The sequence below is a fragment of the Macaca fascicularis genome, chromosome 12 (genome assembly GCF_037993035.2).
Source record: "Macaca fascicularis isolate 582-1 chromosome 12, T2T-MFA8v1.1".
NCBI lineage: Eukaryota > Metazoa > Chordata > Mammalia > Primates > Cercopithecidae > Macaca > Macaca fascicularis.
The window spans coordinates 127,410,629-127,436,035 of NC_088386.1; the positions used below are offsets into that span (position 1 = coordinate 127,410,629).

The 25,407-nt window shown below is 44.0% G+C and overlaps 1 protein-coding gene, 1 long non-coding RNA gene and 1 pseudogene across 5 annotated transcripts in view; 1 reads left to right on the forward strand and 2 right to left on the reverse strand.

The window, feature by feature from the left end:
• LOC135966633 (nucleolin-like) overlaps positions 1–25,407 on the reverse strand; it is a 32,086-nt gene that overhangs the window by 5,976 nt on the left and 703 nt on the right. The window contains exons 2-6 of one of the 4 annotated variants that reach the window (XR_010580132.1): positions 25,179–25,280; positions 23,832–23,889; positions 20,770–20,962; positions 16,790–16,910; positions 15,679–15,802 (exon numbers count right to left, since the gene is read on the reverse strand). Coding sequence is in view for 1 of the 4 variants with exons in the window: in XM_065526233.2 (XP_065382305.1) it covers positions 15,679–15,802; positions 16,777–16,910; positions 20,744–20,808 (323 nt within the window). In the remaining 3 variants the exon portion in view is untranslated. Of the gene's footprint in view, positions 1–15,678; positions 15,803–16,776; positions 16,911–20,743; positions 20,963–23,831; positions 23,890–25,178; positions 25,281–25,407 lie in introns of all 4 variants that reach the window. The other 3 variants (XR_010580133.2, XR_012421565.1, XM_065526233.2) reach the window with 3 other exon arrangements.
• Positions 1,769–25,407, forward strand: LOC123567980 (uncharacterized). Its single transcript, XR_006691183.3, has 4 exons — positions 1,769–2,004; positions 3,890–3,962; positions 24,278–24,384; positions 24,814–25,407. It is a non-coding gene; the product is annotated as an uncharacterized lncRNA (long non-coding RNA).
• On the reverse strand, positions 14,667–14,799 carry LOC123568208 (U2 spliceosomal RNA; annotated as a pseudogene).

Consider the following 25,407-nt stretch of genomic DNA (forward strand, 5'->3'; position numbering starts at 1 on the left):
GGGATTACAGGCATGAGCCACTGCACCCGGCCAGATTTTGGTTTTGAATGCTGTTCTCAATAAAAGGCACCAAGACTCTGGAAGAAATGAGTATTTCCAGGGCTATGGCAAGGAAAGTACAAGCTGAGCTTCCAACATCTTGTGGAGCCAAAAGGCAAAGCCTCTGACAAGCTGTGGGGAAAGGCATCAGAACATCAGCATGGAGGGAACAGTAGAGGGAGGGGACAGCCTGCAAAGCCTTCAGAAAGGAGGGAAATTAGAAGAAGGAGACTTCAAGGGCGAGGAAAGGGTGGTGGTGTCAGATGTTGCTGAGAGTACGATCAGATCTAAAAACCATCTTTCTAGAAGCTTTTGCTGCAGATGTCTCTGGTGTCCTTGAGAAAAGAGTTTTCATGGGGGGGTGAGGAGGCACGACAGGTGTCACAGGTGCACAGAGTAGCTGCAGATGAAGAATGGCAGTCAGGGAATTGGGGGACTATTCTAAGACCTTTGGCTGTGAACGGAAGGAGAGGGCAGGATTGGAAGTGGGCACATGCTCAGGGAGAGTCTTGGTTCTGGATTCTCTTGAGAACATGGCAGCCTCAACAGGAGCCAAGGGCAGTAGAGACAGGCTAGCTGCTCAGTCAACCCATTCCCTCTTCTTCCTGGATGTGTAGCTGCAGCGCCTGCCCAGCCTCCTTGGGACTAGAGGTGTGGCACAGGACCATGAGTGGTGAAAACATATCTAAGCCTGGCCTGCACCAAGTGCTCCCACTTGTTCTCTCCTATCTACTTGCTGGAGTAGTAATTGACTCAGGGAAGAAATTTCTAGGGAGCAGGTGACAGACGGGCTGGGAAGACCAGATATTTAGGGATAGTGGCAAGAGTGGTAAGGTGGTCCAAGTGGGATAGGATGCATCCTCCTTGTTCTCTCCTTTCTACTTGCTGAATAAAGATCTTTCCAATGACCCAGAACAGGACAGAGGAGCAAAACAGAGGAAGCCTGGGTCCCCAGATGACCACACAGAAGGCCGCCTGCCCAGGAATACCCCACTCTGAATGTAGCATGAGTGAGAAATAAACACTTACTGTGTTGCACTGCTAAGAATTGGGGTCCATTCACTATAGCAGGTAGAGTTAACCTAATAAACTGGCTAAGGACATTCTTGTACATCCATGCAATGGAGCACTACAGCTATAAAAACAAAGGGAGCAGCTGTTCATTACAGATATGAAATGATCTCCAAAATACTTTCAATGACAAAAAGACAAGGTATAGGAAAATGTGTTATAGCTTGTTGCTTTGTGTCAAAAATCGGTAGGAGGCCGGGCATGGTGGCTTATGCCTGTAATCCTGGCATTTTGGGAGGCCGGGCCAGGCGGACCACGAGGTCAGGAGATCGAGACCATCCTGGCCAGCACGGTGAAACCCCGTCTCCACTAAAAATATAAAAAATTAGCCAGGCGTGGTGGCATGCACCTGTAGTCCCAGCTACTTGGGAGGCTGAGGGAGGAGACTCGTGTGAACCCGGGAGTTGGAGGTTGCAGTAAGCAGAGACTGCACCACTGCACTCCAGCCTGGGTGACAGAGCGAGACTCTGTCTCAAAACAAAACAAAACAAAATCAGTAGGAAAACATAATTCCTTGTCTTAAACAGTGGAAGACAAGAAGAAGCCAGTAATATTGGCTCCTTCTATACAAAGGAGCTGGGTAGCTAGATGATGAGTGGGAGACTTCCATTTGTACCCTGAATTTTGAATAGTGTCAATTTTATACATTTTTAAAAATAGAAATGTAAAGGGAGTGTGCCAGAGATGTCGGCATTTTATTACAAGAGCCAGTAGAAACAAAATTTCTAAAAACACAGAGAGAAAGCAGACAGCGGAAGGAGGGAAGTCCTTGAGCCCTTGAGGGCAGGGGATGTAGACTGCAGTGTAGGGAGAGGGAGCTGCCACGGCCAGGAGGAAGGCCACTGAGGACAGGAGGCAGGACGCTGGAGACGTCAGAGCAGGCAAGCGTGTAGGGTGAGTATACGAGAGCAGGAAGATGGTGGGGAGGTTTCTCTCAAATGGCTTTTATCAGGAGATAAAGTTACCTAATAAAAATGAGATGGCGGCTCTGACTCCAGGGAAGAACAGGAGGACAAGGGAAATAGAAGCTTGTAGGGGAGCACTGCTGGCCCAGATGAGACTGGAGCCACAAGCTTAGAATGAAATCAAGCTGCCCCTGAGGTGGGGTTTCTGCCAGCACCCCAAAATAGGGGAGGAGCATGGGACATATATTAATTGACTCAGGGTAGAAATTTCTAGGGAGCAGGTGACAGAGGGGCTGGGAAGATCAGAGATTTAGAGATAGTGGCAAGAGTGGTAAGTTGGTCCATGTGGGATAGGGTGCATCCGAAAGGAGATTTTGAAGGGGACCGATGGATTTGGGAGAAAGTAGAGAAATCAGAGAGCTGGAGATGTTATTGAGGGGAAAAGAACCTAAGAATAGGGCAAGTAACTGAGTGAGGAGTTCCATTCACATTGTCACGGGAGAAGGAACACTTACAGACTTTTTTTTTTTTTTTTTTTTTTTGAGAGAGAGTTTTGCTTTTGTTGCCCAGGCTGGAGTGCAATGGCACGATCTCAGCTCACCACAACCTCCACCTCCCAGGTTCAAGTGATTCTCCTGCCTCAGCCTCCCGAGTAGCTGGGATTGCAGGCATGCACCACTATGCCCAGCTAATTTGTATTTTTAGTAAAGACGGGTTTCTCCATGTTGGCCAGGCTGGTCTCGAACTCCTGACCTCAGGTGATCCACCTGCCTTGGCCTCCCAAAGTGCTGGGATTACAGGTGTGAGCCACTGCACTCAGCTCCACCTATGGACTTCTTAAGGCAGGTAAATACCTGGGACCTGAGTATCCAGGACCAGCTGGGAGGTTGAGGTCCCAGGAGTAGGGATGGAAAGAAGCCCATGAGCCAGGGGTCCAGGCTCTTTAACAAATGCCAGATAGGGGGCCAGGTGCAGTGGCTCATGCCTGTAATCCTATCACTTTGTGAGGCCAAGGCAGGAGGATCATTTGAGTCCAGGAGTTCGAGACCAGACTGGGCAACATAGCCGGACCCCATTTCTACAAAAATTTTTAAAAACTAGCTGTGGAGGCACATACTTGTGGTTACAGCTCCTTGGGAGGCTGAGGTGGGAGGACAGCTTGAACCTGGAAGGTCGAGGCTGCAGTGAGCTATGATCACACCATTGCACTCCAGCCTGGGCAAGAGTGAGATCCTGTCTCGAAAAAACAAAACAGTCAGATAGGGTTCTAGATGACCACAGTTGAGTGGGGAAGGGTAGGGCCAGATGGCATGAGCCTCCAAGGAGCCAGGAGTCAGACGTGTGAGAGTGCAGCTGTGAGACTGGCTGCTTCCACTCCTACAGGGGAATGCAGCTGAAAGCAGAGCTCGGGCCTGTACCTCGCTCACCCAGAGCCGAAAGGCTCAACCATAATGACCTGAAGTTCAGAGGCCCCTTGCCTAGCCAATCTCCCCGTCCTTAATCCCAACTTTGATCTCCATGCCTGGACCCTCTTCCCACTGTCCTGCCTTGTCATCGGCTGCACTGTCATCCTCAAAGTCACTCTGTGACTCTAGTCACTCATCCTTTCCAAAATAGTCCTCAAGTTTCCTCTGCAGAAGAGCCTGGCCCTGCCCTGCCATCTCATTCATCCTCCAGAGGCCTGTTGTGAGGGCCCCCTTAGTCCTCACCACCACACTCTCACCCACATTTATAGTCAAGTCTCTCTTATTAAGGGAGGGAATCTGAATCTGGGTTTGCCATCTAAGTTGGCTTTCTCAGAGGCTATCAGAGCCATAAGACCTCACTGCCCTGCCCTAAAGCCACTCCGTCTTCATCTCTTTGCTCTGCTGCAGCTGTTGGAACTCAGTCTCACTCATTAGCAGTCCCAAGACTTCTGCACTGAGGCTGTCCTGAGGATCTCCAGAGGTAAGATCTGCCTCTCCTTCCCGGAATAGCTAGGGTTTTTTTCCAGCCTTCTATGAGCCTGGCAGAAAGGAAGAGGGACCCTGCATTGAGAAATCAACTCAGCCATGCTCACGTGTTGCTGAGAGAACTCACCAGCTAGCAAAGCCCATCAGTGCACTCCTTGAGGAATCAAATAAACACAACCTGAGCCTGAAGACTAAGAGCTGTTTAGGGCTTACTGTTGAGTGGGGGAGGGAGGGCAGAGAGCAGGATACACTATGGTCCATCCACAATGCGTTCAACAACATAAAATCGCACATCGAAAATTGAAAGAAGGCCAGGCAAGGTGGCTCACACCTGTAATCCCAGCACTTTGGGAGGCTGAGGCGGGCGGATTACCTGAAGTCAAGAGTTCAAGACCAGTCTAGCCAACATGGAGAAACCCTGTCTCTACTAAAAATACAAAATTATCCAGGCGTGGTGGCACATGCCTGTAATCCCAGCTACTCGGGAGGCTGAGGCAGGAGAATCGCTTGAACCCGGGAGGTGGAGGTTGTGGTGAGCCGAGATTGCGCCACTGCACTCTAGCTCAGGCAACAAGAGCGAAACTCTGTCTCAAAAAAGAAAAGAAAATGGAAAGAAAGCATGCCTAAATATTTACAGGACTTTCCTCTGCTGAGATTACAAGTAGTTCCCCAAAATTTCAGGGTTTTTTTGTTGTTGTTGTTGTTGTTGTTTTGAGACGGAGTCTTGCTCTGTCGCCAGGCTGGAGTGCAGTGGCGCGATCTCGGCTCATTGCAACCTCCACCTCCCGGGTTCAAGCGATTCTCCTGCCTCAGTCTCCTGAGTGGCTGGGAATACAGGCGCCCGCCACCACGCCCGGCTAATTTTTTGTATTTTTAGTAGAGACGGGGTTTCACTGTGTTAGCCAGGATGGTCTCGATCTCCTGACCTTGTGATCCACCTGCCTTGGCCTCCCAAAGTGCTGGGATTACAGGCATGAGCCACCACGCCTGGCCCAAAATTTCTTTAGAAAAATAGCCAAATATTCTACAATAGTATACATTACTTGCATAATTTTTTTTTTTTTTTTTTTTTTTTTGAGACGGACTTTCGCTCTTGTCACCCAGGCTGGAGTGCAATGGTGTGATCTCAGCTCACTACAACTTCTGCCACTTGGGTTCAAGCAATTCTCCTGCCTCAGTCTCCTGAGTAGCTAGGACCACAGGCGCCTGCCACCATGCCCAGCTGATTTTCGTATTTTTAGTAGAGACCAGATTTCACCATGTTGGCCAAGCTGGTCTCGAACTCCTGACCTCAGGTGATCTGCCTGTCTCAGCCTCCCAAACTGCCGGGATTACAGGTGTGAGCCACCATGCCTGGCTAGACTAATTTTTTAAGATACGGCTTCTACAGCAGTGAGTAGACATGTCACTATGTCAGTGGAAAAACACTGTTTGAGTCACAGACCTAAGACTCTGCTGGCGGCTACAGGCCTTCTCCCTGGAAAAATGCTCATCTGCTCTTTCACACATTGACACCCCATTGTGCACTACCCTGGGTGCCCCAATGTCAAGAGAACAAGCATCCCTGCCTGTAAGAGGCAGAATGTTTCTGGGCCAGCCACACTGATTATAAGCTGACCAACAACGCTGGAACTTCAAAAGAAATGTGTAAATCCAAATAGAAGCACCACAAAAAAGTCCAGAGGCTAGTAATGGCTCTGACACCCAGCCTGTACAGGGAAGGGGGTTAGTTACCCTGGCCTGAACCCCAAGATGACTGTGGCAGGTCTACTGTGCTTAGGAATAGGGTCACACTAGGTGTCCAAATATTCAATTCATCCAGCTGACTCCTTTGTTCACATCCCAGGCTCACAAATGCCTTTAAGAAAAATGTGGCTTCTTTTTTTTTTTTTTTTTTTTTTTGAGACGGAGTCTCGCTCTGTCGCCCAGGCTGGAGTGCAGTGGCCGGATCTCAGCTCACTGCAAGCTCCGCCTCCTGGGTTCGGGCCATTCTCCTGTCTCAGCCTCCTGAGTAGCTGGGACTACAGGCGCCCGCCACCTCGCCCGGCTAGTTTTTTGTATTTTTTAGTAGAGACGGGGTTTCACCGTGTTAGCCAGGATGGTCTCGATCTCCTGACCTAGTGATCCGCCCGTCTCGGCCTCCCAAAGTGCTGGGATTACAGGCTTGAGCCACCGCGCCCGGCCAAATGTGGCTTCTTTTAAGGCAGAGGTTTATAAACTTGAATAAAGGCCAGAGAGGCAAGGTGTGAAAAACCACCAAAAGTATAATCCAACCTTATTTTATATGATATAAGATTTAACAAACATATATAATGCCATAGATTGTACTCTAAACTTCATATTGAAAAAATGTAATTTGAAAATAGAAATAATTATCTCAAGTTTCATAATTTATTACTTCTCAGATTCGAAATCCAAAATCTAACATTCCTTTCTTATGGCCCAAGGTGTCAATCAACATCAGGTTGTGAATCTTGTATAGCAACGTGCAGCAGAGAATTCATCTTTCCTTTAACTGGGAGCAATATTTAGTTTTACTTAGTTTCATAAGAGAAAATAGCTGCTCATAAACATAGGTACTTCCAAACATGCACAGAATCTCCGCACAATGTGTTTTATATTTAGGGTAACCATTACCTAGGTATCTGTAGCATTCTGGGATTCCCACATCATCATATTTAGTTTTCAGTATAGTGTTGCACTGCAATTCAATAATTTCCATTTGCAGCTCTTCATTCACATGATTAATACTCATTGAGAAAGGTGAACTGAACAATATCATTTCATTTTCATACAGTTTGAAATCAGAGAATCTTTTTTGGAATTCAGTCTTCAATTCTTTAATTTTTGGAATATAGTTCAGGCCATCGCTTTCTTTTTCAGAAACTAATTTCAGTTTAGGGAAGTGGGCCAGATTGTTCCTTGTCAAATGAGTTTCCCAAAGACATAATTTTGCTAGGAATTAGTAAATTGAATCATACATTTGTGTAACCACTTGTGAACACCTTTGCAGAGAAATATCCAATGTATTTAGACGTGTTGTCATGTCAATCAAACAGGCTAAGTCTTTGACCCAATTTTTGCTAGTGAGCTGAGGCACAGATTTTCCTTTAGAAGACATGAAAAAGTCAATTTCTTCCAACAGTTCAAAAAACTGCTTTAGCACCATACCACGACTCAGCCACTTCACTTCCATGTCACAGAACAGGCTTCCATATTGTGCATCTAACTCACTGAACAAAGTGTTGAACTTTCTGTGGTTTGAGCCATGGGAATGTATCCAGGTTATGCTGTAAATTACTGTGTCCATGACGGGATCCATTTTTAACTTTTTAGCACAAAGTGACTCCTGGAGAATGAGGCCATGCACACACTTAAGTTCTGTGCTTTTGCAAAGCCCTGCCACCTTAGATTTCAGTTTTGTACCAAGTTGTTTAACACCAACCATTGCAGAATTACCATCTGTGCTAACACTTACTAATTTTGACCAGTCTACATTAAATTTTTTAAGACTTTTCTCAACACATAAAAATATGTCATTTCCTGATGCTGTGCCTGTTATGAGTACCATATCTAAAAGTTCTTCAGTCACATCAAAAGTTTCATCAAGGCCGGGCATGGTGGCTCACGCCTGTAATCCCAACACTGTGGGAGGCCGAGGCAGGCAGATCACGAGGTCAGGAGATCGAGACCATCCTCGCTAACACGGTGAAACCCCGTCTCTACTAAAAAATACAAAAAACTAGCCGGGCGTGGTGGGGGGTGCCTGTAGTCTCAGCTGCTCAGGAGGCTGAGGCAGGAGAATGGCGGGAACCCGGGAGGTGGAGCTTGCAGTGAGCTGATATCACGCCACTGCACTCCAGCCTGGGCGACAGAGTGAGACTCCATCTCATTAAAAAAAAAAAAAAAAAAAAAAAAAAAAAGTTTCGTCAACACCACGAATGAACACAGACAACCAGGGAGCATTATTTATATCAGTGTTCTCATGAGCTGTGATAGAGAAAGCCACAAATGATTTCACTTTTTCTTGAAACCTGCCCTGTAAGTTTTCAGCCATATCATCAACAGGCTGAGCAACAATATTACCAGTCAGTCTTATATTTGCAAATGCTTGTCTCTGTTAAGGGCACATAATTTCTGCTGCACTCAACAAGCATTCTTTTATGAACTCCCCATCTGTAAAAGGTTTTGATTCCCGGGCAATTTTCTCACTTAATATACAGCTACACTTCATAGCAGCATCACCTATTTTATTCACATTCAAAAGCAAATCATGTTGAAATCTCAGTCTTTTTCTCAGTTCGTTAAGTTTTTTTGTCACGCATCTTTTCTATATATCCATCGTGGTTCTTGCTATGGTTTGTTTCACAATGGTGTCTTAGGGTATGCTCTTTCAACACAGACTTTGTTTGCATATTAAACATGTAGGAACATTCTTTACCTCCACAAAAAAATAGTCTCTCTCCCATTTTTCTTGAAAAGTGTGGTTGTCTTGTTCTATACTTTCTCTTTCCACTTGTGAAAGAGACAAACGCATAAGAAATATCAAAATGTCATCTTTTTTTCTTTTTCCCCCGAGACAGAGTCTCACTCTGTCGCCCAGGCTGGAGTGCAGTGGTGTGATTTTGGCTCACTGCAACCTCTACCACCCGGGTTCAAGGAATTCTCCTGCCTCAGCCTCCCGAGTAGCTGGGATTACAGGTATGCGCCATCATGCCCAGCTAATTTTTGTATTTTTAGTAGAGATGGGGTTTCACCATGTTGGCCAGGCTGGTTTCGAACTCCTGACCTCATGATCTGCCCTCCTAAGCCTCCCACAGTGCTGGGATTACAGGCATGAGCCACCATGCCCAGCCATGTCATCTTTACAATATATTTTTAAAAGGGCCATTTTATAAGAAAAAACTATTAACTCTATGTTTAAAAGTGTAAGTGTTGTGCTGTTCCCACCACTGTTGGTGTGGAGACCCTCAGGAACTGTGGGGTTTACCAGCAAACAAGAGCAAAGGCCACACCTAAAAGGAAGCAGCTACTTCTCATCACCAGCCAACTGCTGCCATGTGGGAATGCAGCCACGGTGCCACCAGATTTTCTTTCCTTTTTCTTTGAGACAGATAGGGTCTCACTCTGTCGCCTCGGCTGGAGTGCAGTGGCACCATCATGGCTCACTGTAGCCTCGACCTCCCAGGTTCAGGCAATCCTCACACCTCAGCCTCCTGAGTTAGCTGGGACTACAGGTATGCAACACCACGCCCAGCTAATTTTTTTTTTTTTTTTGTACAGATGGGGTCTCGCCATGTTGCCCAGGCTGGTCTTGAACTCCTAGGCTCAAGTGATCCACCCACCTCAGCCTCCTAAAGTTCTGGGATTACAAGTGTGAACCACTGCACCTGTGCAGACTTTCTGCTGTATCAAAAGAAGCCGGAAATCCAGGGTTTTATGTGAAATTTTTTGATTTTTTGAAATACTCATAACAAATTCAATGGTCTCTTACTGTATAAGCCAACATGTTTGCCGATTAGATAAGGCAAATTAGGGACACTGGTTTGGGGTCACTGGTTTAAACCTGCAAAAACACTACTTGAAGAAAATTAATATCTGAAGATAATTAAATATCTAATTCTGAAACCACAGGTATAAGAGCTTGTTCAAACAAAATCTTAGAGGGTGACCAAAAAAAAAAATAAATAAACTGATGAGTTTCCTTTTTTTTTGTTTTGAGACAAGAGGTCTGGCTCTGTCACCCAGGCTGGAGTACAGTGGTGTGATCTTGGCCGGGCGTGGGGGCGGGCGCCTGTAATCCCAGCTACATGGGAGGCTGAGGCAGGAGAATCGCTTGAACCCAGGAGGCAGAGGTTGCAGTGAGCCAAGACTGTGCCACTGCACTCCAGCCTGGGCGACAGAGCGAGACTCCATCTAAAATAATAATCATAATAATTAATAAAATAAAAAATAAAGTGTTGTGTGGCCTTCCCATCTGTAGTTCAGCTACTCGGGAGGCCGAGGTGCGAGGATCACCTGAGCCAAGGAAATCAAGACTCCTCGAGCCATGATTGTGCCACTGTACTCCTGCCTGGGCGAAGGGAGTGAGACCCTGTCTCAAAATAATAGTAAAAGAATAAAGTGCCGAGTGCCCCTAACCTCATACCAGCCCCTTCGTTGGGACCCCCCTGTGACAATCCTGGTAAATCTCAATCCACAGAGCTCTGGGACCCCTCACCTCTCCAGGTACTGTTCTTTCTATCTCTATTTTCTTGCCCCTGGCTTTTCTCTCCAATATGGTCCAGAACTATGGCAAGCCCATCAATCTCTGTTCCCTGCTTTTCTTCCAAGGCTCTCTCTGCCTCAGCTTGTAACTTGAATTCAATATATGCAATTGTGGCGATGAGGTGAGGGAGAGAAGAATAGTTAGCATTTAGGGCCACAGACTGTTATTTGTCTTCTCGATCAGTAATATACAAGATTCAAAATCCAAAAAGTAGAAAAGGATATGGTTTAGAACATGTAGAAAAAGGGAAAAAAAAAACAAAAAGGATACGGTGTAGTCTTCCTTATATTCCTATTCCAGGCCACCCAATTTCTAACCATAGAGGCAACATTCTGTGTATATAAAAACAAATGTATATACACACACAACTTTTCTTAAAAAGCTTGAGATATAATTTACATATCATAAAATTCACCCATTTAAACTTTACAATGGTTTCTAATATGTTTACACAACTGTACGATCATTATTGTAAACTAACTTTGGAACATTTTTATTGTCCCCAAAAGTACCCATCAGCAGTCACTCCTCATTCCTCTCAACCCATTCTCACTCCCAGCCACAAGCAAGTACTGCTCTAGTTTCTGTCTGTATAGATTTGGCTATACTGGACATGTCATATATGGAATGACATACTACACTTTATCAGTCCATCAACTGATAGACATTTTGGGTCATTTCTACTTTTTGACTATTAAATAATGCTGACATGAACATTTGTAGGAAAGTATGAACATATGTTTTCATTTCTTTGAGGTAGATACTTAAAACAATTGCTGGACCATATGGCAATTCTATGTTTAACATTTTGAGAAACTGTCAAACTTTTCCAAAGCAACTGAACTATTTTACATTCCCACCACCAACATATGAGGGCTCTACCTTTTCCACATCCTTGTCAACATTTGCTACTGTTTGCCTTTTTTATTCTAGCCATTCTAATGAATGTGAAATCTAATGAATGTGAAAAACATCATAGTTTTGATCTGCATTTCCCTAACGACTAATGTTGAGCATCTTTTTGCATGCTTATTGGCCATTCATATGCCTTGTTTGGAGAAACGTCCATTGAAATCCTTTGCCCATTTTTTAATTGGATTGCCTTTTTATTGTTAAATTGTACTATGAGTTATTTATATATTTGGACACAAGTCCCTTATAGAATATATGCTTTGCAAATATTTTTTTCCAGTCTATAGATTTTTTCTTTTTTCTTTCTTTCTTTTTTTTTTTTTTGAGACGAAGTTTCACTCTCATTGCCCAGGCTGGAGTGCAATGGCGCAATCTCGGCTCACTGCAATCTCTACCTCCCAGGTTCAAACGATTCTCCTGCCTCAGTCTCCCAAGTAGCTGGGATTACAGGTGCTCACCACCACGTCTGGCTAATTTTGTATTTTTATTTTTAGTAGAGACAGGGTTTTGCCATGTTGCCCAAGCTGGTCTCTAACTCCTGACCTGAGGTGATCCACCCACTTCGGCCTCCCAAAGTGCTGGGATTACAGGCATGAGCCACTGTGCCCAGCCAGTCTATAGATTTTCCTCTGACTTTTTAAATATGGCCTTTGAAACACAAATATTTTTTATTTTGATTAAGCCCAACTTCTCAATTTTCCTTAATCACTTGTGCAAAAACTGTGTTTTCTTCTAAGGATTTTACGTTTTAGCTCTTACATTTAGGTCTTTGATCCATGTTGAGTTATTTTTTTGTATATACAGTGTGTTCTCCATTATGTTTTTACATAAAAAGCAGAATACTGTACACACAGTTTGTCTTTTTTCATTTAATATACACTTTGTCTTTTTTCTCTTAATGATGTATACTGGAGATTGTTTCCCATCAGTACACAAAATATGATTTCATTCCTTTTTACAGCTATATAGAAAAATATCTTATGGATCTGCCAGACAATTTTAGCCACCTGTTGCTTGATATTCAGGTTAATTCTAATTTTGCATCAAACAACTTTGCAATACATTATTTCACACTTGTCTGAGACTATCTGTAGGATAAATTCTTAAGAGTGGAACTGCAAGACAAAATGATAATTGCAACTGTAACTTTGATAGATATGGCTAAGTACCTAATCTGCATAGAGATTTCTCCAATTTCACTTCCAATAACAAAGTATGAGCATGCCAGTTTCTTTACCCTCTTCTCCACTGTGCTAATAAACCTTTTGATCTGTGACTACTTGATAGGTAAAAAGTTGTATCTCAGTGTAGATTTCATTTACAATTCTTTTACTACGAGTGAGGATGAGTACCTTTTCCTATGCTTAAAACTCCTTTTCTGTCTGTCCACAACCTGCCTATATTTCTCCTAAGTTGTTGGTATTTTTCTTACTCACTTGTTAGGTGCACTTTTATTTTCTTTTATTTATTTATTTTTCTGAGACAGAATCTTGCTCTGTTGCCCAGGCTGGAGTTCAATGGCGTGATCTCGGCTCACTGCAACCTCTGCCTCCCAGGTTCAAGCGATTCTCCTGCCTCAGTTTCCCGAGTAGCTGGGATTACAGGTGCCTGCCACCACACTTGGCTAATTTTTTCTATTTTTAGTAGAGACAGAGTTTCACCATGCTGGCCAGGCTGGTCTGGAACTTCTGACCTCAGGTGATCTGCCCGTCTCCGCCTCCCGAAGTGCTGGGATTACAGGCGTGAGCCACCACGCCTGCCCTTCAGAAGGTTTCACCATGGGGACACACTTTATTTTTACCTATTTATTATTTATTTTTTGAGACAGAGTCTCGCTCTGTCACCCAGGCTGGAGTGCAGTGGCACGATCTCAGCTTACTGCAAACTCCGCCTCCCGGGTTCACGCCATTCTCCTGCCTCAGCCTCCCTAGTAGCTGGGACTACAGGCACCCACCACCGCGCCCAGCTAATTTTTTGTATTTTTAGTAGAGACGGGGTTTCACCGTGGTCTCAATCTCCTGACCTCGTGATCCGCCTGCCTCGGCTTCCAAAGTGCAGGATTACAGGTGTGAGCCACTGCGCCCGGCCACTATTATTATTTTTTAAGATGGAGTTTCACTCTTGTTGCCCAGGCTGGAGTGCAATGGTGCAATCTCGGCTCACTGCAACCTCCGCCTCCTGGGTTCAAGTGATTCTCGTGCCTCAGACTCCCGAGTAGCTGGGACTACAGGTGCCTGCCACCATGCCCAGCTAATTTTTTGTATTTTTAGTAGAAACAGGGTTTTACCATGTTGGCCAGACTGCTCTCGAACTCCTGACCTCAGGTGATCCACCTGCCTCAGCCTTCCAAAGTGCTGGGATTACAGGTGTGAGCCACCATGCCTGGTCTGGTGTACTTTTTTTTTTTTTTTGAGATGGAGTCTTGCTCTGTTGTCCACACTGGAGTGCAATGGTGCGGTCTTGGCTCACTGCAACCTCCACCTCCCCAGTTCAAGTGATTCTCATGCCTTTGCCTCCCGAATAGCTATGATTACAGGTGCCTGCCACCATGCCTGGCTAATTTTTTGTATTTTTAGTAGAGACAGGGTTTTACCATGTTGGCCAGGCTTGTCTCGAACTCCTGACCTCAGGTGATCCACCCGCCTCAGCCTCCCAAAATGCTGGGATTACAAGTGTGAGCCACCACACCCAGCCTCTGCTGCACTTTTATATCAGCAAAACCAGTCTTCAGTTTTGATGAGTTACCAATAGTTTTCCCTGGTTTGTCACGTGTCTTTTGACTTTGCTTATGGGGATTTTTTTCCCCCATGTAAAACTATATTTCTGCAGTCAAATTTATATATATATATATTTTAGACAGAGTTTCCCTCGCTCTTGTCACCCAGGCTGGAGTGCAGTGGCACGAGCTCGGTTCACTGCAGCCTCTGCCTCCCGAGTTCAAGTGATTCTCCTGTCTCAGCCTCCTGAGTAGCTGGGATTATAGGCGTGCACCACAGCATGTGGCTAATTTTCTGTATTTTTAGTAGAGACAAGGTTTTACCATGTTGGCCAGGCTGGTCTCGAACTTCTGATGACAGGTTTTTCCCCCTGCCTCGGCCTCCCAAAGTGCTGGGATTATAGGCATGAGCAACTGTGCCCGGTCTGAGTCACATTTTTAAACATAATGCACCACATTCTTTTTTTTTTTTCTGAGACGGGGTCTCGCTCTGTCACCAGACTAGAGTGCAGTGGCCCGATCTCGGCTCACTGCAACCTCTGCCTCCCGGGTTCAAGCAATTCCTCTGCCTCAGCCTCCCAAGTAGCTGGGACTACAGGAGCGCGCCACCGCACCTGGCTAATTTTTTGTATTTTAGTAGAGATGGGGTTTCACCATGTTGGCCAGGATGGTCTCAATCTCTTGACCTCATGATACACTGGCTTCGGCCTCCCAAAGTGCTGGGATTACAGGGATGAGCCACCATGCCCAGCCTGCACCACACTCTTTTCTGGCATAGGTACTATGCTTTATTTCACATGGGCGTGGATTCTCTGGTTTCTCGTATCTCCCCTTTACAATCATTCTTTTTTATTATTTTTAATTTAGGACATATCAGATATTAAACTGAGAAAACAGATACTACACTTGATCTTAGCCAAAAGGCTGAGAAGTGATACGATAATTCTTCAGGTAGAGAAATGATTATAAAGATTTAAGTATATTTAATTAAAACCTAATTAAACTTCGAGAAATTATATAACTTTTGGCAGGAATTTGTTTGCTTGTTTTCTGGAGACTATACACAGAGTGCTCCCAAATCTCCTCCTGGTAAACACTGCTAATAATTTGGAATTTATTCTTTCAGATTTGTTTTCCTGTATTTATCATGGCTTTCCAGGTCAATATATATAGTTCTAGCTTATGCTTGTTAGATCTGTAGTATTCTTTCTAGAGATTACGTTCATCAGAACATACTGCTACAGATTATTTTAGAGTTCACCTACACCAACACATTGAGCTCAAATGTATCTATAAACCCAATATTCAATTTTCGCCTCAATGACAATCCCTTCAAAATATATTATACTCCACCCTCTCTAATATCACCATATTCACTCTCTTACTCTACCAAAGCCTAGATACCTAAGGACAGTGTTTCATTAATTGGTTACAACATAAAGCTAACAATTCAATTCTATGTTCTATTTTGGTACCTGTCCAAGCAAGCTACCAAGTACATTATTCTAGCAGAGTCAGCCCTGGAGAGAGAAGAATGAATGTACACAATCTATGAATAAATTCCAATCTTCAATCTTGTACTTGGTAGCAGATTAAGTCTCTATTTCTCTATAGCACCACTACAGTTTTCTAGGAGTTTTGGCTGTCCCTTTATGATGTCTCCTTTGGCTTTGTATGCCTACTGGCAGAAATCTGGATTACTACTCTTTCCTTCTCTACAATCAGGCATAAGAGATTTGAGAGAATGTAAAGAAATTCCATTATTTTGTATCCAGCAGACATACATTCTTATTCAGTACAAGGTGTAAAACATACCTTTTACTCATCCCATCTTTGCTCACTAATCTGATTTGAAAAGCATCCTCAAACACAAGAAGTGTTTCATGTGGAATGACTTTGTCAGGCAGGTTCTTGAGCAAAAGTGTTTTGGCATTTTGATCTACATAAAAACAAAAGAACATTTTTGGTGAGTTTAGATTTAGTAAGCATCTAAAGTCCCCTAAGATAGAAAAAATACCCCTTAGGCCGGGCACAGTGGCCCACACCAGGTACAGTGGCTCACGCTGGGCGCAGTGGCTCACGCCTATAATCCCAGCTTTGGGAGGCCAAGGTGGGTGGATCACGAGGTCAGGAGATGGAGACCATTCTGGCTAACACAGTGAAACCCTGTCTCTACTAAAAATACAAAAAATCAGCTGGGCATGGTGGCATGTGCCTGTAATCCCAGCTACTCGGGAGGCTGAGGCAGGAGAATCGCTTGGACATGGGAGGTGGAGGTTGCGGTGAGCCAAGATCGCACCACTGCACTCCAGTCTGGGCGACAGAGCGAGACTCTGTCTCAAAAAAAAAAAAAAAAAAAAAAGAAAAGAAAAAAGAAAAAACACCCCTCAAAGAGTTGCAAAGCTGAAACAACCACACATCTTCGTTTGTTTAACAAATATTTGAATACATACTCTAGGATAGGGCCTGTGCTACATGCTCGCTGTGAAACACGAACTTGGCCTCTGCTCTCAGGCATGCGTTCTTGTTGGAGAGGACTGGTAAATGAAGAGTCACGTAATTATAAACTTTGACAAGTGCCAGGATGGACAAGTAACAGGGGCAATGAGGAAGTCCAGTAGAGAAGACTTGCCCTAGTGTGGGTGTAAGGAAAGAGTTTTCGGATCTGAGGAGGTTATATTTAAGCTGAAACTGGATGGATGGGTTTCAAGTAGCCAGGGACTGAGTCCTGGAAAGAATGTTATGACAGAGAAAGGTGAGCCATGCAGCTCGAGCACAGGAGAGAGGGCAAGGTGCCATGGAGGCAGGTGGCCTGTCGGAAACTGAGGACTACTTGCATCAAATTAGGAAGAATGTGATATTCCTGCCTGACCCAGAATCTTCTAGATACATCGATATCTTTGAACAAATTACCTTGTTTGCATACCTTTGTTTCCTTTCTCTTTGGTTTCTTAAATTTAATTTCAAACCCAAGGACTTTTGTATCACTTAGTTCCAGGGCCTTTTCTTGATCATCAGCAGATTTAAAATTCACATAACCAAATCTCCTACAGAGATGTAGAAGGAAAGGGAAAAAGCACACCCAGGTAAGATGAAGCGCCTATGCCTCTGGTTAACTAATCACACTAGCTGTTGGAATAGAAATTAGCACTAAGTCACAAGCAGCTGCCTAATTTACAATTTAAAACCAAGGCTCCACAAACTGGCAGTCAGTACTGTGAAGTAACTATGGAGTAGTAGTTCTCACCCAGGGAGCAAGTTTGACAATGTCTAGAGACATTTTTGGCTGTTACAAATAGGGAAGCATCTAGTATCTAAAGGGTAGAATCCAGGGAGGTTGCTAAACATCCCACAACGAACTGGACAGCCACCACAACATAGATTGCCCAGCCCAGACCTGGCGTGGTGGTTCATGCCTGCAATCCCAGCACTTTGCGAGGCCAAGGTGGGCAGACTGCTTGAGCTTAGGAGTTTGAGACCAGCCGGGTCAACACATATTTCCTGTCTCTACAGAAAATACACACACACACACACACACACACACACAAAATTAGCCGGGCATAGTGGTGCATGCCTGTGGTCCCAGCTACTCGGGAGGCTGATGTGGGAAGATGGCTTGAGCCGGAGGGCAGGGGTTGCGGTAAGCCGAGATCACACCATTGCACTCCAGCCTGGGTGATAGAGCCAGACCCATCTCCAAAAAAAGAAGAATTGTCCAGTCCAGAATGTCAGTAGTGCTGAAAGCAAGAAACCACGTTCCAGAGCAAGGATTGAGAATCAGTACAGAGTTTGCCTACTGACATCTCTATTAGTTTTCTGCTTAACAACTGACAAAATTTAACCAAAAGCTATAGAAAGTGTGGCTTGCAATTACCAATTTTGGCTGGGCGCAGTGGTTCACACCTGTAATCCCGGCACTTTGGGAGGCTGAGGTGGGAGGATCACTTGAGCTCAGGAGTTCAAGATCAGCCTGGGCAACATGGCGAAACCCCATGTGTACAAAAAAGGCATGGTGATGTGTGCCTGCAGTCCCAGCTATTCAGGAGGCTGAGGTGGGAGGACTGTGGGAGCCCAGATGGCAGAGGTTGCAGTGAACCATGATCACACCACTGCACTCCAGCCTGGGCAATGGAGTGAGACCCTGTTTCAAAAAAATTTATTTATTTATGTATTTATTTTTGGCTGGGTGCAGTGGCTCACACTTGTAATCCCAGCACTCTGGGAGGCTGAGGCAGGCAGATCACTTGAGACCAGGAGTTCAGGACCAGTCTGCCCACCATGGCAAAACCGCATCTCTACTAAAAATACAAAAATTAGTCAGGTATGGTGGCAGGCGCCTGTAATCCTAGCTACTTGGGAGGCTGAGGCAGGAGAACTGCTTGAACCTAGAAGGCAGAGACTGCAGTAAGCTGAGATTGTATCACTGCACTCTAGCCTGAGCGAAAGAGGGAGCCTGTCTCAAAAAAAAAAATTTTTTTTTTTAATTTTTAAGAAACAGGCAGGGCACAGTGGCTCACACCTGTAAGCTCAGGACTTTGGGAAGCTGAGGTGGAAGGATCACTTGAGCCCAGGAGTTTGAGACCAGCCTGGGTAAAATAGCGAGACCCTGTCTCTAAGACTTGGAAGATCTTGGGATTATTTTAATATTTTGGTTGGGAAAATGGGGTAGCAAAGTTTAATATAACAGATTTACTAAACATGAGCCACTGAAGGATTTTACGTATTCACCTTGAGCTGCAAGTGACTAAGGTAAAATTCCACCAAAAGCTGAAGAGCAGTAACAAAAGGACCTGAGAAGACAGCAGCCTATGAACCATCATGAAGTAGCATAAAGCTACTGGAACTCCTAAATTCTCCAGGAATAGTAAGTGCTGAGCTGATAAGCTCTTAAAAACCTTCTTAGTTTATTGGTACTTACCTGGACAAGCCAACTCTGACGCCAACAACTTCGAGATCATTGTTAGCAAAAAATTAACTGAGACCAGCTTTTGGTTCAGCAGCAGTTTTGTTGAAATTCAGGTTTCCAACAAACAGCTGGAATGCTACACATGGTTCAGTTGCTACTCAAAAAGGTTAAAAAAAAAAAAACCAAAAAAAACCTCAGTTCAGATAAAGTAGCACTAAAAGGAAATCCATTGAAGATTGTAACACCAAGCTTCTGTGGCAAATCCCATTGTTGCTTGTTTGGGCTAATGGAGACTAAGTTTTTGCCAACGTGACATTCTCCATGCATCTCCTGCACTTTAAACCACGGCCAATAAGTTACCTTCTAATTTTTGCTTTTTGGCTCCAGGGGAATCTTTCTGATTGGCCATTTCCTTCTTTTGTTTATCAGGTGTTTCTTTGATAGGTTCTGTGGGTGAAAGCTAGAATATCGCATTTGCAATCATCTGCTTGGGCCACTAATGAGTAAACTGGAAACTTTTATATTCCTAAGCTACACTTAATTGTCACAAGACTCATGAGTTGAGTCTGGTCAGGGTACTTTCAAAAGCATTTCTAAATTAGTAAGAAAGTTATTTAATCAAAGAAATACAACAGCCCCTTCTGATGGGCTTCACTTACAACTAGCATTCCATGATGTCAGTCACACTGCTTAACAGGGCTGACCCAGATCATCCGACCTTCCCCCCCTCCTCTTCCTCACTGCCTTTGTCACTGCCACTGTCGCCATCCTGTTTATCATCTTCAACCCTCATGGGAAGGTCTTCTCTAACTTTGGTCCCAGCTTTATTTTCCCCCCCACCCCCAGAATCACAAGGGAAGCCACCTAATCAATTACTATTACACAGACTAGTTAAGAATGACAAATTCTCCTTTCAGAGAACAATTGTTCTTTTATATCCGGCTGTATATAAAAATCTAAGAAAAAAATTCACAGCCACTTTAACTTTTTATTTTGAGATAGGGTCTCACTTATGCTGCACAGGCTGGAGTGCAGTGGTGAGATTATGACTCACTGCAGCCTCAATCTCCCTGGCTCAATCCATCCTCTTGCCTCGGCCTACCAAGTAGCTGGGATGACAGGTGTATGCCACCATACCTGGCTAATTTATTAATTTCTTATAGAGATAGGGTCTCGCCCTGTTACCCAGGCTGGTCTTGAACTCCTGGCCTCAAGCAATTCTCCTGCTTCAGCCTCCCAAAGTGCTGGGATTACAGGGTATGAGCCACGATGCCCAGCCTCATTTTAACTTTATTATGAAATAATTTTAAATGTATGGTTCTTGCATTTTAATAACTATAGTAAGAATTACTGCTTTGGTAGCAATACTTTAAATGTTACACAGACTCCATCAAGACAAAAACAAACCACTGAAAGTTAAATCTGAGATGACCTACCTGCGTGGTTCATAAGCACAAAGACAGAACTCATCAATGTATAGTATTTAAAGACAAAATTTCTGGGCTACGCACGGTAGCTCATGCCTGTAATTCCAGCACTTTGGAGGCCAAGGCGGGCGGGTCACTTGAGGTCAGGAGTTCAAGACGGCCTGACCAACATGGCCAAACCCCATCTCTATTAAAAATTTAAAAATTAGCCAGTGTGGTGGCACGTGCCTGTAATCCCAGCTACTCAGGAGGCAGACGTTGCAGTGAGCCAAGACAACACCAGTGCACTCCAGCCTGGGTAACAGAGCAAGATTCTGTCTCAAAAAAAAGAAAAAGAAAAAGAAAGAAAGAAAAAGAAAATCTCTGACTAGGGTCAGGCAGACAGCAAAGGTCAAACATCCACTGAAACTCCTCAATGAGGCCAATCATGAAGAATCAGCCAGGGATTGCCAAGGCATTTTTCAGAAGGATGGATTTTTAACAGAATCTCTCTCCGAGTGCTAGAATGGCACACACAGCAGCTTGTCTCTAACTCACAGCCACTCACCAGGAACCTGCAGAAGGGTTCTTTACCTTCCTCATCCTGGTCCAATTCACTGTTCCGGTCGTCATTCTCCTGGTGGCTCTTATGGTCCTTGAGCTTGGCTCCCCTCCTGCTTGGTGATATTAACTTCTCAGAAAACACAGGAGCCAGAGACTTTTCCTCCCCTCCTTTCTTTCCTGGGGCAGTAGTATTCTTCCCACAATTCTTACGAGGGACAAGAACCTGGAGGAGAAACAGCAACAATGAAGGTGCCTCTTCATGAAGCTACAGTCACACTGCACAGTCGCTAAGTGCGAGATTCGGGTCAGGCATGTAAATCAACAACTATTTCATCTCTCTAAGATGGATTTCTCCTAGAGAAATGTAGTAAAAAGTCTTCCAGCACCAGAATGACCTGGCATGCTTGTCTAAAGAAAAAAAAGAAGGCCAGGCCTGATGGCTCACGCCTGTAATCCCAACACTTTGGGAGGTGGAGGCGGGCGGATCACCTGAGGTCAGGAGTTCGAGACCAGCCTGACCAACATGGAGAAACCCCATCTCTACTGAAAATACAAAATTAGCTGGGCGTGGTGGTGCATGCCTGTAATCCTACCTACTCAGGAGGCTGAGGCAGGGAAATTGCTTGAACCCGGGAGGCGGAGGTTGCCGTGAGCCGAGATCATGCCATTGCACTCCAACCTGGACAACAAGAGTGAAACTCTGTCTCAAGAAAGAAAATTTAAAAAAACAGAATGCTGGGCATGGTGGCTTATGTCTGTAATTCCAACACTTGGGAGGCCAAGGTGGGCAGATCATCTGAGACCGGGAGTTCAAGACCAGCCTGGCCAACATGGCGAAACCCTGTCTTACTAAAAAACAAAATTTAAAAACTGGCCAGGTATGGTGGTGCACACCTGTAGTCCCAGCTACCCGGGCAGGTGAGGCATGAGAACTGCTTGAACCCGGGAGGTGGAGTCGCAGTGAGCTGAGATCACACCACTGCACTCCAGCCTGGGCAACAGAGTGAGACTCTTATCTCAAAAAAAAAAAAAAAGAAAAAGAAAGAAAGAAAAAAAGAAAAATTCTCAGACTTCACTTAGCACTAACAAACCAGAATCTCCACAGGGAAGCATCCAGATTTCTATGAGTACGGACGCTACCGCCCCAAGAGAATATACATCAATTATTCATGTCATTAGAGCCCCAATTCTGACTTTGTATGATGGGTCAGTGTCAAAATGCAGGTGCAAAACACGGTTTATTCAGTGTACCGGAGGGAAAACTAAAACTACCTTTAGGCTATGTATATAAAGTATATATGAAACATAAATGAATTTTGTGTTTAGACTTGGGTGCCATCAGCAAGATATCTCATTACATATCTGCAAGTATGCCAAAATCCACAAAATCTGAAGTCTAAAACATTTCTGGTCCCAAGCATTTTGGATAAGGGATACTCAACCGATACAGTAAATGCTATCTTATGTTTCTCAACTTAACCAACTGGCTGGATTAAATGACTGTCTCAATTCCAAATAGGTCTTACTATAATAACTTAATGCTTACGAAATGTCAAGCATGAGTGGGCCACTCTGTGGTACCCATACTAATGTGAGTGTCTCTATTCCTGTGAGCTGAACTGTATCTTTAATAAGAACCTGCTGTGGTGTTTGCTAACCTATATATGACCATAGTATTTGCAGTTTCAACTGCAGAATTAACTAAACATCATATAGACCAATACAATCAACGCAAAAAGGGCCGGGCGCAGTGGCTCACACCTGTAATCCCAACACTTTGGGAAGCTGATGCAGGCAGATCACATGAGGTCACGAGTTCGAGACCAGCCTGACCAACATGATGAAACCCCATCTCTACTAAAAATAAAAAATTAGCCGGGTGTGGTGGCACATGCCCCTAATCCCAGCTACTTGAGAGGGTGAGGCAAAAGAATTACTTGAACTCAGGAGCTGGAGGTTGCAGTGAGCCAAGATTGTGCCATTGCACTCAAGCCTACGCAACAAGAGTGAGACTCCATCTCAAAAAATAAAAGAAAATAAATGCAAAAAGTTATTGAGTCAATGAAAACAAACTTCAATGCTTTGGAAGTACTTGATAAAAGCTTAAAAAACTGCAATCAAATTAAGTGTGCGTGAGCAACCATAAAAGAATGGGAAAAGCCATAAAACTGTGGGAATCTGTATTCAAACTGCTTTACTTACTAGGGTGTTAGAATTTTCATTTGCTTTAAAGAAACAAACTTTAAATTGCAGAAAATGCATTATGTGTATACTTTATGCAGGGAAGATAAGCTACTCCAGCAGCAAACTCGAAGGTAAGGCCTTGGTTCCATATTAAAATATTGCCAAAGGAATACATAATATGTCTTAAATTAAAATCAAAAGGTATGGATGGATAATTTTCATGATTTCCCTACTTTTACTTTTTAAAAAATTGTATATATTTAAAGTGTACAACATGTTTTAATATACTTATGGCAAAATGGTTACTACAGTCAAGTAAATTAACAAATCCATCATCCCTAATAAGTGTGTGTGACAAGGGCACCCAAAACCCACTTTTACTTTTGATTAATTAAAACAACTAGACTGAAAAGGGTTGAAGAAAGTTTCTATCACACAACCAGCTGCTCAAAGTGGACAACAAATAAATGCTATCTGCCTCTCAGATCAAGCTGCTTAGGAGAAGACTGAGAAATGAATGGGAAAGGTATAGGGGGTTTGGATTCAGCAGACCTATGTATAACCCTGGCTGTCACTTATTAGTTCTGGAAACATGAGCAAGCTGGTTCATGGCTAAATCTGCTTTCTTGTCTAATTTTAGTATATGTGCTGCCGAAGCGAGCACGCTTTCTTGTCTAAAAAATAGAGCTAATGATGCCTACCTAACCTGGTCACTGTGAGGATGAAATGAAACAATGTATAAAGCAGTGGTCCCCAACCTTTTTGGCACCAGGGACTGGTTTTGTGGATGACAATTTTTCATGCATCGAGTGGGAGGGAAGAGGGATGATTCAAGTACATTACATTGATTGTGCACTTTATTTCTGTTATTACATTGTAATATATAATGAAATAGTTATACAACTCACCATAATGTAGAATCAGTGGGTGCCTTGAGCTTGTTTTCCTGCAACTAGACAGTCCCATCTAGGGGTGACGGGAGACAGTGACAAATCATCAGGCATTAGATTCTCATAAGGAGTGTAAAACCTAGATTCCTCACATGCACAGTTCCCAAAAGGGTCTGTGCTCCTATGAGACAGTATTGCTGCAGCTGATCTGACAGGAGGCGGAGCTCAGGCAGTAACGCCAGCAATGGGGAGGCAGCTATAAATACAGATGAAGCTTCCCTCATTTGCCCACCGCTCACCTCCTGCTGTACGGCCTGGTTCATAACAGGCCATAGACCAGTACCACCAGTCTGTGGCCCAGGGCTTGGGGACCCCTGGCATAAAGCCCTTGTACAATGGCTGCACGTATGAAGCATTCCATATTCATTAGCTGTGTACCCACTAACCCACCTTAATTCTTTCAGGACTCAACTTAAACCTATTTTCAACTTTCAAAGGAGAGGCTCTCAGAAGAACATAGTAAAGACTTCAATATTTGTCAAAAGAAGAAATACGAAAACATGTTTGGCAGGTACACAAAGTAATAGACTTCTTTTCTTTTTTTTCAATTTAAAACAGCCAGGCAGGGCTGAGGGAAAGCACTGCCCTCCTGGGCCATAAATGAATGGATTTTAATGAATCAATTTAAAGAATGAAGAGATTTTCTTTTAAACCAGTATTTCCAGACAACCAATATGACTTTACAAAGAACACCTTGGCATTCCCAAAATAACCCACACTTGGTCACGAGGCATTATGATGTATTACTCTTTGCATAACATTGATAATATTTCTGGAATTTTTTAATCTATGCTCATGAAAGAGAGAGTGGTCTGTGATTTCTCAAAACGACCTGGTCAGGTTTTGGTATCAAGTTTAGTGTGGACTTGTAATACTAGTTGAAAAGTGTTTGCAATATCACTTTTGAGGTTTGTGTGTTGTTGTTTTTTTTTTCTTTCAGACAGACTCTGTCTCCCAGGCTGGAGTGCAGTGGTGCCCTCACTACAACCTCCGCCTCCCAGGTTCAAGCGGTTCTGCTGCCTCAGCCTCCCGAGTGGCTGGGACTGCAGGTGGAAGACACCACATCCGGCTAATTTCTGTATTTTTAGTAGAGATAGGTTTCTCCATATTGCCCAGGCTGGTCTCAAACTCCTGGGCTTAAGTGACCCACCCTCCTCCGCCTCCCAGAGTGCTGGGATTACAGGCGACAGCCATCCAGCCCAGCCAACTTTTGAGATTAAACAATGCAGTTTAACTGCTTTACTATGGATTTTAATTGTTGACAATAATAAATGCTACTCTGCTCAATTCTGTACATATAATTACCTCATCTCTACTGCTATTGTCCTTAGCTTCTGACATTTCATCTTCCCCATCTTCTGCCTGCTTTGGGAACTTATTTTCTTCAGTTCACCTTGATTTTTTTTCCTGCTCAAAATGGACAGGATTATTATTAGGCACATCACGGGGCCTTCACACATTCCAAGCCATGCACGTTTTGCCTCTAGTATTTCCAACAGTAAACTGGCATGTGGAATAAACTTATGTTAGGCCT